Here is a 14,379-nt window from a genome sequence, read left to right as displayed (position 1 = left end):
ATTAAAAATTTCGTCAATGGAGTAGAAGGAATTGGCCACTAGTAAGTCTTTCAGGTTTCTTTTAAACTGATCTTTATTTGTAACTAAAATTTTTATGTTTGCTGGCAAATTATTTAAGATGAGTGTTCCTGAGTAGTGGACCCTTTTTTGAACTAAAGTAAGTGCTTTTAAGTCCTTGTGCAGATCATTTTTGTTCCTGGTATTGTATGTATGAGCTGAGTCGTTTGTTGGAAAAAGAGAGATATTATTTAGGACAAATTTCATTAAGGAGTAAATATACTGAGAGGCAGTAGTTAGTATACCCAGTTCTTTGAAGAGGTTTCTGCAGGACGTCCGTGAATTTACTTCACAAATAATACGTATTACACGCTTTTGGACTCTGAAAACTTTTGTTTGACTTTAAGATTTACCCAAAAATATTATACCATATGACATTATGGAATGAAAGTAGGCAAAGTATGCAAGCTTTTTCATTTTTATGTTGCCTATGTCTGCTAACACTCGAATTGCAAATACAGATTTGTTAAGGCGTTTCTGCAGTTCTGTGGTGTGCTCCTCCCAACTGAATTTGTTATCAAGTTGTAATCCCAGGAATTTAAGACTGTCAACCTTGTATGTATGGTTCCTTTTTTCCCCCACTTCTTTTCCGCACGTGCACACGATGCAATTGCGGTACGTGCAACTGCTGCGGTTAATAACAAGTTGTTGTCAGCCATCTTGAACTTTGACGAAAAATTTGATGACAGTGTAATACTCCTCCTAGCGCTACGTCAAAGATCTTTGTCAAATATATTTGACGGAATATTTGATCACATCTTTGATCAAATCTTTGACAGAGAAATTTGATATTGTAATACCGGCCTAAGTCCCGGCGCACTCGCTCGCCTCTGTATCTCACACATGATACAGCGCTTGGTTTGCTTCAACTTGACGGACGATACCGCTTCCAAAGACAGGGCATTTATTTTGTACTCGTACATTAAAGGGGATTTTCGCCTTGTTATACGCAGCAGGTTACACTTGCTAATAATGAGAGATAACTGCCAGTCATTACACCAAGCATTTATTTTCTGCAAATCTTCATTGATTTGTTCACAACTTTCGTGTGATACTACTTTCTTGTATACTACAGCATCATCGGCAAACAGTCTAATGCCGCTGTCAATACGATCAACCAGATCGTTTATGTAAATCGTAAAAAGCAAAAAATTCAAATTGCTCTGAGCACTATGGGACTCAACTGCTGTGGTCATAAGTCCCCTAGAACTTAGAACAAACCTAACTAACCTAAGGACACCACACACATCCATGCCCGAGGCAGGATTCGAACCTGCGACCGTAGCGGTCGTGTGGTTCCAGACTGTAGCGCCTTTAACCGCTCGGCCACTCCGGCCGGCCGTAAAAATCAGCGAACGTATTACACTACCCTGGGGCACACCTGAAGTTACGCTTGTTTCTGTTGAAGTCACCCCGTTCAGGACGACACACTGCTCCCTGTCTGTTAGAAAACTATCTATCCAGCCGCATATGTCATCGGATAGGCCGTAAGCGCGCGCTTTTTGGAGCAAGCGACAGTGCGGAACTGAGTCAAACGCCTTTCGAAAGTCGAGAAATATGGCATCTACCTGGTAGCCGGTATCTAGAGCCTGTTGTGTATCATGCACAAAGAGGGCCAAGTGTGTCTCGCATGACCGCTGTTTCCTAAAACCGTGCTGGTATCTGCAGGTGAGCTTCTCAGAGTCTAGAAAGGTCATTATGTCTGAACACAAAATATGTTCCATGATTCTACAACAAATCGATGTCAGTGAAATTGGCCGGTAATTATGTGCATCCGATTTTCTATCCTTTTTATAGACTGCTATGGCCTGGGCCTTCTTCGAGTCCCGTGGAACTTCCCGCTGTTCCAATGATCTATGATAGACGATGGATAAGAACGGTTCTATATTTGTAGCATAGTCAACATAAAATCTTATACGGATACCGTCTGGGCCAGATGCCTTCCTGGCGTCTAAGTAGCTTATTTTACAATGGTTCTATATCGCTACTTTACAGCAAGGACAATATCGAATGATTCTAGTACTTGTTGTTGTTGTTGTGGTCTTCAGTCCTGAGACTGGTTTGATGCAGCTCTCCATGCTACTCTATCCTGTGCAAGCTTCTTCATCTCCCAGTACCTACTGCAACCTACATCCTTCTGAATCTGCTTAGTGTATTCATCTCTTGGTCTCCCCCTACGATTTTTACCCTCCACGATGCCCTCCAATACCAAATTGGTGATCCCTTGTTGCCTCAGAACATGTCCTACCAACCGACCCCTTCTTCTGGTCAAGCTGTGCCACAAACTCGTCTTCTCCCCAATCCTATTCAGTACCTCCTCATTAGTTATGTGATCTACCCATCTAATCTTCAGCATTCTTCTGTAGCACCACATTTCGAAAGCTTATATTCTCTTCTTGTCCAAACTATTTACCGTCCATGTTTCACTTCCATACATGGCTACACTCCATACAAATACTTTCAGAAATGACTTCCTAACAATTAAATTTTTATTATGCTGCTGCCCATCCAAAACGCAACACCAAGAAGGATTTGAGAGGTAACACTTTCTACAAAGCTCACATGATTGAAAATACAGCCCCATGTGAAGTGAGGAAGATGATGAAATCAGTATTGGGTGTTACCACTATTGCTGGTTATAACCGCTGCTACACGCCTCGGCATTGAATCAAAGAGGCGCTGGATGTGTTTTAGGGGTGTAGCAGTCCATACTGCCGTCACATATTGCCAAAGTAATCTAGTGTAGCTGCGGGTGGTATATCCCGATCTGGTCGTTCCGCAGTCATCGACCAGACGTTTTCGATAGGTGAGAGATGGGGAGAGCAGGGAGGCCAAGGCGACAGTGTAATCGTAATGGACGACGAAGAAATCTTTCTTAAACACTGCATGCCACGTGTGGTTGCATATTATCCTGTTGAAATGTGGCAGTCGGCAAGCTTCGAAGGTACGGGAGGACAATAGGATCCAACAGTCCAGCGATGTAACACTGGCTGGTTAGTGTATTGACAGTGTGTACTAGGGGATGCGGGAGTGGAATACAATACCACCCCAAACCATATGTCGGGTACATGACCAGTATAGAGATACATAAGGTAACAGTTCTACAATGTCTTACGACAGTGTCTCCTGACTTCAATCCGACCATCGTGGTGATGCAAACAGAACTGGGATTCGTAGGTAAAAACGGCGTCGTTCCATTCGGTTGTCCATGTCCGTCGTACATCACACCGCTGCCGGCGCAAACGCTGTACCATTGACTCACTGGTAAACGCAGCAATGGACGCCTTGCGAACAGTCCACTCTGCTCCAAACGACGTCGAACGGTATGGCATGGACACTGCTTTTGCGCAACCGGCCGGATTTGTTGCGATATAGTTTTTGATGTGACCAAGCGATCCATCACTGCTACGCGCACACAGTGCCTGTCATCACGTGTAAAGGTGCAACAAGGTGGGTGCAATCGAACCCGTCGGTCCGCCGTCCCGTCCTGCATCCAGCGATTACAGATGTGCATCGCAGTTGCTTGGTTCCGTCCGGCACGATCAAGGAATTCTCTGAAGGGTTTCCCACGGTCCCTATAGGCAACTATTCTTCCTCAGTGGAACTCCGAAACGTGCTCGAAAGGCGCTCGCTGTCTTTTACAGGAAATACTGTAGCTGCTTACATAGAGCAACAGCACGAGAGAACAGAGCCAGTACGTCCACACGACCGTCTGTTCCCCGTTGCAGATGGCGCTACTGGCTCCTGAGATGCGCGCATGCGCTGAAATGCTTATCATGTGCATCTCTCGCAAACGCATGCTGCAGATTTCACCTCATTTGGATGCTTCGTTCAGGGTGTTGCATATTGTGTTGCCAGCAGTGTATTTATCCAAAAGTTTGGCTGCATTACTCAGTTCAAGCAGTTTCAACAACTGAACGGGCGAGCAGCAATAGGTCGACAGCTGAACGATCTGTGTGTACGGCGGTGACAGGGAGAGAGTAGGAAAACATTTGCAACGTTTCGTTCGCAGTTCGTTCACTTGGTGTCCCCATGTTTTACCGATTCGACTTTCTTAATTTTTTTATTGTTGTTTAAAACAATTTAGGTGCAAGAATGACGATTGCCAGAAGTGAAACTTGGCAATATTTTGACAAATGGGTATTAATGAAGTGAGGTTCAAGAACTATTTAGAAATTTTGAAATCTTCCAGAAATACTTCAGACATGAAAAAACCGTCAGCAAAACACTCTAACACTACAGCAAGGAAAATTTATTTAACACAATAATAAGACTGAATAATCATCTGTAGAATGTTACCTGTTGTGACGTCATTGTACAACTGTACCACGATATCAGTGCAGAGTAAGACGCATCTGTCTTGTAAATGTGTAATTTGTTTCATAAAACATGTTTCGGGACGACAAGATCCCATTATCATGTTCTTATTATTAATATGCCATTAGGCATAGCCAAAAATGATAACTGAGCAGCAAACATGAGTTGTTAAACATGCAGGGTGTCCAGAAATAATGACCAACATTTAGGGATCTGACAGGAACCGTCAATCGAAGCAAAAAGTCGAGTAAACATGAGCTCCAAAACGCATACCTTAAGAGTTGGGAGCACTTCTTCATCTTCGGTACTGTGAAACAAATCTCTTTGCTTTCGATATTTTCGGACGATTTAGTGCGGAGCAACACAAAAAAAAATCTCTACTAAACGTGGGCTGTAAAATCTATACTTTAAGAGCTATGAGCACTTATTCAGAGGAAGAGATGTGTTTGACAGTAGCGAAGATGAATAATTGCTCATAGATCTTAAAGTATGCAATTTATAATCCATGTTTACTAGACTTTTTGCTTCGAATGATCGTTCTCCTCATATCTCTGAATAATGACCATTCCTACTGGGACACCTTGTATAAGAATCTACGTTATACATATCGTGGTATAACCTTTATAATTCCCAGTGGCGCTTAATGTGTACATTTGGAGAACTAGTGCGTCTTAGTCCGTACTGACAGAGCGTTATATATTTGGCGGAATAAATAAATGACGAGATGGATGGAAGAAGAACGCAGCAGCAAAGTAAAGAAAAGATTTCTTCCGCCACTCGTCTGTACATATGTTGTGCTTCTGAAAGCTTTCAGGTGTTTTGCAGAGTTTTATTAGTTTCATTCGAGGAAACTTAATATCATCCAGCTGTCGAGCTTCTCCCCAATCAGCTTGTCAGCTCTGTCAACAGTAGACTCAACACTAACATCGTTCTTTTCTGATTACTTTTTACATGTCACTCGTTTCTTCCTCCACCACAACTGCGGATGTCTGGTAGACCATTCGCTTTCAGTAATCTTTTCTGGGGAGTAAGAGATAATGTTTATCAAACATCGTTGACACTGCATCAGAATTTCCAGAGCTATGTTTATATTTGTATTACACTATTCTCCAACCTCCATTCCCACATTTCCTCTTCTGGGAGCGCCATACAATTTCCTCCAGATATTAGGTGACATTGTTGAAATTGTTCTAATATTTTCGGTGGTATGCCTGCTTTCATGTGTCACCCTCTTATCATATTAGTTCCCTTACCAAGGTTCCTAAGAGTACTGTCCGCATCTCGTGATCTTGCGGTAGCGTTCTCGTTTCCCGCGCACGGGGTCCCGGGTTCGATTCCCGGCGGGGCCAGGGATTTTCTCTGCCTCGTGATGACTGGGTGTTGTGTGTCTTTCATCATCATTTCATCCCCATCGACACGCAAGTCGCCGAAGTGGCGTCAACTCGAAAGACTTGCACCAGGCGAACGGTCTACCCAACGGGAGGCCCTAGTCACGCGGCATTTCCATTTTTCCTAAGAGTACTAGAGGTATCTGACACACATAATTTTTGTTCCATACAGCGAGTAGTCTGGATTTCAACACGGGTTGAATTGCTCCAGTTTTTACAAATTCTTAGAAATGAAAGTGAAACCTACGGATTATGGCCGCCATTGCTGAAAACTATCCGTATATAGAAAGAATGCCTTTCTTTTTAACAGATATAGATATTTCTTACATTTTGCTTCTCCCAGCGTTACATGAAAATGTAGAGAGGTCGAAAGTTAAGGTACTACGCCACTGGGCAGAACTGCGGTGTTGAGGTAAGTCTGTGTGTGTGGATTTGCCACTGCAATAGCACTGTCCCAGCGTAGCCTTAACTCTGGACATTTACGAGGCCGCTCTCCTGGTCCTTGGAATACAGCTGGGCACTGCCGCCGATTATTTGACTTCCTCAGCTATTTGGGCAGAGGGAGACGACATCTACTTCGTGTGGATGCACGACCACGGTATACAAGTACAGCGGTTTTTAAGTGTAAAGTGGAAGTTTAATGTCGTGTTGATAATGCGAACTCGAGGAATTTTACAAAAGCGTATTCTAGCAATATCTGGTTAGCAGAAAGTGCCACTAAATTTCTCCTCATGCTATACCGCTAGGCCAACAATAGCACGAACCCTGAAACATTTTCGTAATGTAATCAGAAAAAAAATGTAAATTCAAGATCTTCGGGACTGAAAAACAGCCGGCCGGTGTGGCCGAGCGGTTCTAGGCACTTCAGTCCGGAAGGTTCGAATCCTGCCTCGGGCATGGATATATGTGATGTCCTGATGTTAGTTGGGTTTAAATAGTTCTACGTTCTAGGGGACTGATGACCTCAGATGTTAAGTCCCATAGTGCTGAGAGCCATTTGAACCATTTTGAACTGAAAGACAGTACGATGTCGTTTATGAGAAACGCACCCTCCAATAATGATGAATGGCAGCTTGCTCTGAATGTAGAAAAATATAAATACATGGTGCTGATCTGAAAGTGCAATCCCATCATGTTCCAATACAGTATTAATGGTGTGCTGCTTGACACAGTGACGTCAATTAAATATCTAGGCGTAATGTTGCAAAGCGTTGTGAAATGGAAGGAGCACGTGATAGGTGAAACGAACGTTCGACTTCGGTTTATTGAAAGATATGTAGCAAAGTGTAGTTCATTGCGAAAGAGACAGCGTATATATAAGAAGTGCGACCCGTGAAGAAAGCAACGAGGATTTGCAGAAAATAAATGCGTGGTGTAATGACTGGCAGTTATCTCTCAATATTAGTAAGTGTAACCTACTGCGTATAACAAGGCGAAAATCCCCCTTAATGTACGAGTACTAAATAAATGCCCAATCTTTGGAAGCGGTAACATCCGTCAAGTATCTGTACGTGACTATTCGAAATGATCTCAAATGGAATGATCAGATTGCACAAGTAACGGACAAGGCGAACTCTAGATTGAGGTTTATTGGTAGAATCCTTAAGCGATGCAGTCCTTCAACAATACGTTAGTTCGTTGACTTGAGTATTGTTCGTCTGTATGGGATCCTTACCAGTTGGGTCTCATTCAAGAGATTGAGAAGGTCCAAACAAGAGAGGCAAGATTCGTGACTGGTACATTTTTGCCATCGCGAGAGCGTTACACAGATCTCATAGAAAGTTTGAAGTGGGACACACTTGCAAATAGACGGCGCGCTAAGAGGAAAGAGCTGCTTACTAAATTTCGAAATCGTATCTTCACCGAGGATGTAGAGCATATATTTTTACCACCAACTTTCAAAGTGCAATGATCGCCATTCAAAGATAAGGGAAATTAGAGCTCGTACTGAGACGTTCAGACGGTCGTTTTTTCCTCGCGCGATCCGCGAGTGGAACAGAAGGGGGAAAATATGACTTTGGCGTGAATTGTGCCCTCCGCCACACACTGATTGGTGACTAGCAGAGTATATATGTATAGATGCAGATGTAGATGTTCTGGAGTATTCCTCCAGTGTTTGGCATCCCCGCCAGGTCGGGTTAAACGAAGATATCGAAGCAATTCAGAGCGGAATTCCTAGATTTGTTACCGGTAGATTCGATCAGTATGTGAATATTACTGAGATGCTTTGTAAACTCCAATGAGAATCCCGGGAGCGAAGACGACGTTCTTTCAGCGACCACTATTGGCAGAAAGTGAGAACGGGCATTTGCGGCTGACCACAAAACTATTCTACTGCCGCCGACGGTCAGTTCGTGTAAGTACCACGAAGGTAAGAAAATTAGGGTTTGTACGGAGGTGTATAGAGCGTATAGAGAGTCGTTTGTCTACCACTTCAGATGCGAGTGGAACAGTAAAGGGAACGACTATTATATATATAGTTTTGTCAATAGTCTGTCCTGCCCAGTAGTAAATCAGTACATATACAGAGTGGTCAGAAAAGTCTGAACAGATTGGAAAGGTGTTGCGGGGGAGGTTGTGATGACAAATAATTGTTGCGCAGTTTCCCAGAAAGTACTGGCGACACTGTCTCTAGGAGGTTGCTTGAATTTGCGCGCGCAACGACCTGATTGGCTAACATCAATGCTAAATAACTCGGAAACGGTGCAACGCATCGAATTTTCTTCGTAACAATTATTGTTCGACACAAGCTCGACTGCAACACCCTTAAAAACTTTTCAGACTGTCTCTGACCACCCTGTAGGACTATGTAAAGTAATGTGAATGAAGCGCCTTCAGAATGTATGTCAGAGTGTTCGTAGCTTATGGGATGTTGTTTAGCACTCATTCTACTTGTGTAGTGCAGTGATATTGCAAGTGTGCACAAGCAGCGTGTAACTGAACTGTGAATCAGCTCAATGGTGGGTGACTGATGACTTGTGTTCGAGTGACAGTCTTATGCCGTCGAAAGTCTTTAAGAGCCACGAACTTTATTTGCAATATACCACGAGAAAGTCTTGGCGCACAGACCATCTCTGGAATAATGGTTTTATTGTCGTTCCAGCAAAGATAGGAACCCGCTAACCATATGTGATTATTAATTAAGGGCGCATATACCGCAGCTCCATGGTAGTCATGACGTCTACCGTTTAGTACAGGAAGCGCAAAACACTCACTACAGAAAGCTAGAAAGATATCAAAGAAGCAAATGCCGCTAGGAAAAAGTAAAACCGCCATGAATACCTTAATGAGAGGATTAATTAAAAAAATACATTTCATAATGGCAGATAAAAATCGTAGGTACCAGAAACAGAATTAAAATGCAGTAATATGAACACAAATTTCGGATGCGATGTGTGAGTTTCATAGAGTGTCGTTGTACAACCCACATGGACATACGTTGAATGACATAGCCACCTATACTGAAAGTGTTCTCTTTTACTCAATAAGAGCCGAAAGTGATTTATCGCGCTAACTAACACATTAATTATGGAAATATTCATAGTAGATGACTGAGCAAAACAGCAATCGATAAGTATACAGACACAAAATTATGGAAATATTCATAGTAGATGACTGAGCAAAACAGCAACCGATAAGTATACAGACACAAACACCAGCTGCGTAGCGTATATCACTAACTAACTGTCAAAGACTGGAAGCGGTGAAGTAAAGTAATAGTGTGGATTTGGAATAGCTATTCCCTGGACTTCTTGTAAACAGCTGCAGACCACACACCATATCTCTCTTGAAATAATGGAAGAGATTGTGAAGGTACCACACGTTATAAGATGAGTTACAGAGTACAGATATAGTTGTGGAAGGAGTAAGGCCGATTTCTTACCCCATATTTGCCCAGTCGGAGCTTGTGGTTCCACTTTAATGTCGACGTCAACTGGAAGTTGTTTCCCAACTTTCTTTAATTTTCCTGGTTAACACTGAACTGCTTGATGCAGGGCTGACTGAGATGCAAGGACCTGCGATTTTAAAAATAAATCTGTAGTTGTAAAAAAGATTCGAAAATAGACTTTAGTTGTCCAGATCGCAGTTGATACTTGTTTCAGCAAAGTTATATTGCCATTTTCAGATCATCGGATACATTAATTATAAAGCCCCTACAGGTTGCATTGGATAGACTTTTCTGTGAGATTATCTCCATGCTTCCAATGGACACATGGTAATGTGCCACACTGAGGCGCTTTATAATTCACGTATCTGATGATCTGAAACGACACATAGGGGCTTTACAATTAAGTATCCGAAGATATGATGGTGGCTGAAATTAGTACTTACAAGGGAACCTCCCCATCGCAACCCCCTCAGATTTAGTTATAAGTTGGCACAGTGGATAGAGCTTGAAAAACTGAACACAGATCAATCGAGAAAACAGGAAGAAATTGTGTGGAACTATGAAAAAAATTAGTAAAATATACAAACGGAGTAGTCCATGCGAAGATAGGCAACATCAATGACAATGGGAGTCGCGGAGCGCCGTGGTCTCCTGGTTAGCGAGAGCAGCTACGGAACGGGAGCTCCTAGGTTCAAGTCTTCCCCTCGAGTGAAAATTTTAATTTTTTATTTTCATTTTATGTGACAAACTCTTATTTTTTCATCACTTTTTTGGGAGTGATTATCACATCCACAAGAAAACCTAAATCGGGCAAGGTAGAAGAATCTTTTTACCCATTCGCTAAGTGTATAAGTTAGGTGGGTCGACAACATATTCCTGTCATGTGACACACATGCCGTCACCCGTGTTGTATAGAATATATCAGACGTGTTTTCCTGTGGAGGAATCGGTTGACCTATGACCTTGTGATCAAATGTTTTCGGTTCCCATTGGATAGGCACGTCCTTTCGTCTACTAATCGCACGGTTTTGCGGTGCGGTCGGAAAACGCAGGCACTAAACTTATTACAGTGAACAGAGACGTCAATGAACTAACGGACAGATCATAACTTCGCGAAAATAAAGAAAGTAAAATTTTCAGTCGAGGGAAGACTTGAACCAAGGACCTCTCGTTCCGCAGTTACTCACGCTAACCACGGTACCACGGCGCTCCTGAGTTCACATTCTCCTTGATGTTGCATATCTAGCGCATGGACTACTCAGTTTGTATATTTTACTAATTTTTTTCATAGTTCCACACAACTTCTTCCTGTTTTCTCGATTGATCTGTGTTCAGTTTTTCAAGCCCTATCCACTGTGCCAACTTATAACTAAATCTGAGGGGGGTGCGATGGGGAGGTTCCCTTGTTAGGATGTATATCAAGTGTGATCTAGGTAATAAAACTTCCATTTTGGAAGCTTTTTACAATGATATAGAGATCACTCTCCTTATGACAATGTCAGGTAATTACAAAATTTATAATTGTGGAAATAACTCTGCAAATATTTTCGATGTCGGAAAAGTTGATGCGATTTGATTTACGAAGAAAATCAATTAGTGGCTTCCTCGGACTCGGGGGATGGGGTGACAGTACCATGTCTTTCTCATTACACGGAAATAGCGTGTATGAGCCCTTCTTCAATTAAGGTGGGGGTATTAATGCACTAAATTTGTACTTGTTCCGCATATTTGCTGGGCACCGCTATGCAACGCGGCGTTGACCACTAGATGTAACGAGAGGCAGACCCGCCAGTACACTCGCAAAAGGATGATGAAGATGATGATGATGTTTGCTTTGTAGGGCACTGAATCGCAAAAGAAGGTGGGGAGTATTGTTTTGCCAGTAAAGGAACAGTAACAGCAGAAGGGTCGATCAGAAGAACTGACTACTTCCAACGTGGACTAGTCACTGAATGCCACGTGAGTAACACATCTATCAGGGACATTTCAGCTATTGTAAAGCTACTCACGTCGATTGTTGGTTATGGGAGTGTGGAGTGGAGACGCGAAGGAACAACAAGACCATGCAGTCCGCATGCAGACAGGAAGGGACCATAGTGCGTTACAGAAGGTGGTTGGAAAAAAAAAATCACTTGTAATCCGCAGAAGTAATTACTCGTGACTCCCAAAGTGTTACCATCAGTGCAACTAGCCCAGTAACAGTGCGAAAGGAGTTAAAAAGTATCGGTTATAATGGGCGAGCCGCTCCTTGTAAGCCGTGCTTTAGTGTAGCCACTGCTAAGCGATAGTTTCGGTGATGTAAAGAGAAAAGTGGACAGTAGGTGACTCAACACGTGTGATTCAGAGTGATGTATCACGCTGTGTCATGTGGCAGTGCTATGGAACGGTTTGAGTTTGGCTAATGATTGGAGTCTGTTGCTTGCCAATATGAGTAGTGCCAAGAGTGAAGTACGGAGGAGGTGGTGTTACGGCATGGCTGTATTTTTCGTCGTTAGGTTGTGATACTGGCGGAAGTAAAACTGTGAGGACGGGGCGTGAGTCGTGCTTGGGTAGCTCAGTTGGTAGAGCACTTGCCCGCGAAAGGCAAAGGTCCCGAGTTCGAGTCTCGGTCCAGCACACAGTGTTAATCTGCCAGGATGTTTCAATCTTATTAAGCTTAAGAAAATTGCAAATGTGGGAGGATATGAACGCATTTTATAGCATTGTGTTGCGTACAGTGGAGGAACAGTTTGGAGACGATGATTGTTTGCATGACAGTGCATTCTGTCATGAGGCAGCCATTGTAAGGCAATGGTTTGTGGACAACCGTATTCCTGAAATAGACTGACTGCCCAGATAAATAATTAAATAAAAAAATCGCTCCCTACTTTGGATCCGGTTCTTGAGGAAGAATGGGCTGCCATTCATCCGTAGACCACGTTTGTAGTGTCCACAGCAGAGTCAAGCCGTGGGGAGGGTGGGCAATCCCCTCATTAATAAACACTAATAGATGCCCGAGTGCTTGTGATCAGATAGCGTAGTTCAAAGGCTACATCTAGAAAAATTAAAACGTTACCGACAGGGTGCCGTCTATTCGAATCTCAAGCTACACAACTTGGTGTATGGACAGAAGTCTGAGAGCCAAGATGGAAATAAAACTCAAAATTGGAGCCCATATCGTACCTTGCAGTACTCCTCGTGGACGCTGGGCAGCCGCACTCTGACCTCTGCCGGCCCACTCCACGGCGACGTCCAGAAGGCGTCCTCGCCGCCGCACAGTATGGGCGGGAACCCGTGGAACAGAAACTTGCGATCGTAGCGGCCGCTGTCGGCGAAGCTCCGCCATACCCAGGCGCCGGTCGGCTGCGCGGTGACGACCGCTGCGGCCACGGCGAGCAGCGTGCGGACTGACAGTGCGGTGGCCGCCATATCGCTCGACTGCCGATCGCTCACCGTCCGAGTGGCGAGTGGACGCCCCGCTTATGTACTCCGGCCGGAGTGTCGGAGCCGTCGTAATTGGGAGCGGCGTGTCGCCGTAGGTGGGCGACGGCGCGGGCAACGAGGTGCCGCCCACGCCCACGCCGCGGCCCCGCGGGTCGCGACCCATGGAGGTCAGCGCGGCGGCCGCTAACTGCCGCTTCCGGCGGCGCCACGGCGCGACGTAGCCCAGCGTGAGCCGGCGTGACGCGGCAGCGCCGGACACAGCTTCCCGGTTCACCGGGTCACCGATGCTCGGCGCTCTACGGCATGCAATGCGGGAGCCGAAGCACGGTGGCGGACGTCTGATTTTGGGCTAGGAGGTACTTCCTGTGAATCGCTGGCTATATGGGGATATTGTTCTCCACTTAGTCTTTACTTTATTTCACACGACTCGTTCCACAGGACCAAATTAAGAAGGAAATGGCGCTGAACACTATGGGACTTAACTTATGAGGTCATCAGTCCCCTAGACCTTAGAACTACTTAAACCTAACTACCCTAAGAACATCACACACATCCATGCCCGAGGCAGGATTCGAACCTCCGACCATAGCGGTCGCGCAGTTCCAGACTCTAGCGTTTAGTACCGCTCGGCCACTCCAGCCGGCTAAGAAGCAAATCTCCAGTGTCATGGAGCGCATCAGTAAATGAAATTAAACTGTAGACCAAACCATTGCAGACGACAACCTGCAATATACACTGAGGTGACAAAACTCAAAGGATACCGATGAGCAGATATACCGATTGCGTACACAAGGTACTCTAGTGGCCAATAAAATAGCTACACTACGAAGATGACGTGCTACAGACGCGAAATTCAATCGACAGGAAAAAGATGTTGTGTTATGCAAATTTTTAGGTTTTCAGAGCATTCACACAAGGTTGGCGCCGGTGGCGACACCTACAACGGGCTGACATGAGGAAAGTTTCCAACCGATTTCTCATACACAAACAACAGTTGACCGGCGTTGCCTGGTGAAACGTTGTTCTCATATCTCGTGTAACGAAGAGAAATGCGTACCACCCCGTTTCCAACTTTGATAAAGGTCGGATTCCAGCCTACCGCGATTGCGGTTTGTCGTATCGCGACATTGCTGCTCGCGTTGGACGGATCCAATGACTGTTAGCAGAATATGGAATCAGTGGGTTCAGGAGGGTAATACGGAACGTCGAGCTGGATCCCAACGGCCTCGTATCACTAGCAGTCGAGATGACAGGCATCTTATCCGCATGGCTGTAACGGATCGTGCAGCCACGTCTCGATCCCTG

General features: G+C 44.4%; 1 protein-coding gene across 1 annotated transcript in view; it reads right to left on the bottom strand.

Annotated features, from left to right (window-relative positions):
* LOC126202871 (uncharacterized) overlaps nucleotides 1-13,108 on the bottom strand; it is a 63,544-nt gene extending 50,436 nt beyond the window's left edge. The window contains exon 1 of the mRNA XM_049936903.1: nucleotides 12,814-13,108. Coding sequence (XP_049792860.1) covers nucleotides 12,814-13,059 — 246 coding nt within the window. The 5' untranslated portion in view covers nucleotides 13,060-13,108. The remainder of the gene's footprint in view (nucleotides 1-12,813) is intronic.
* Nucleotides 13,109-14,379: the final 1,271 nt, after the last annotated feature.

This window comes from Schistocerca nitens, chromosome 9, assembly GCF_023898315.1.
Source record: "Schistocerca nitens isolate TAMUIC-IGC-003100 chromosome 9, iqSchNite1.1, whole genome shotgun sequence".
Classification (NCBI taxonomy): Eukaryota; Metazoa; Arthropoda; class Insecta; order Orthoptera; family Acrididae; genus Schistocerca; species Schistocerca nitens.
This window is presented reverse-complemented; position numbering and strand designations above follow the sequence as displayed.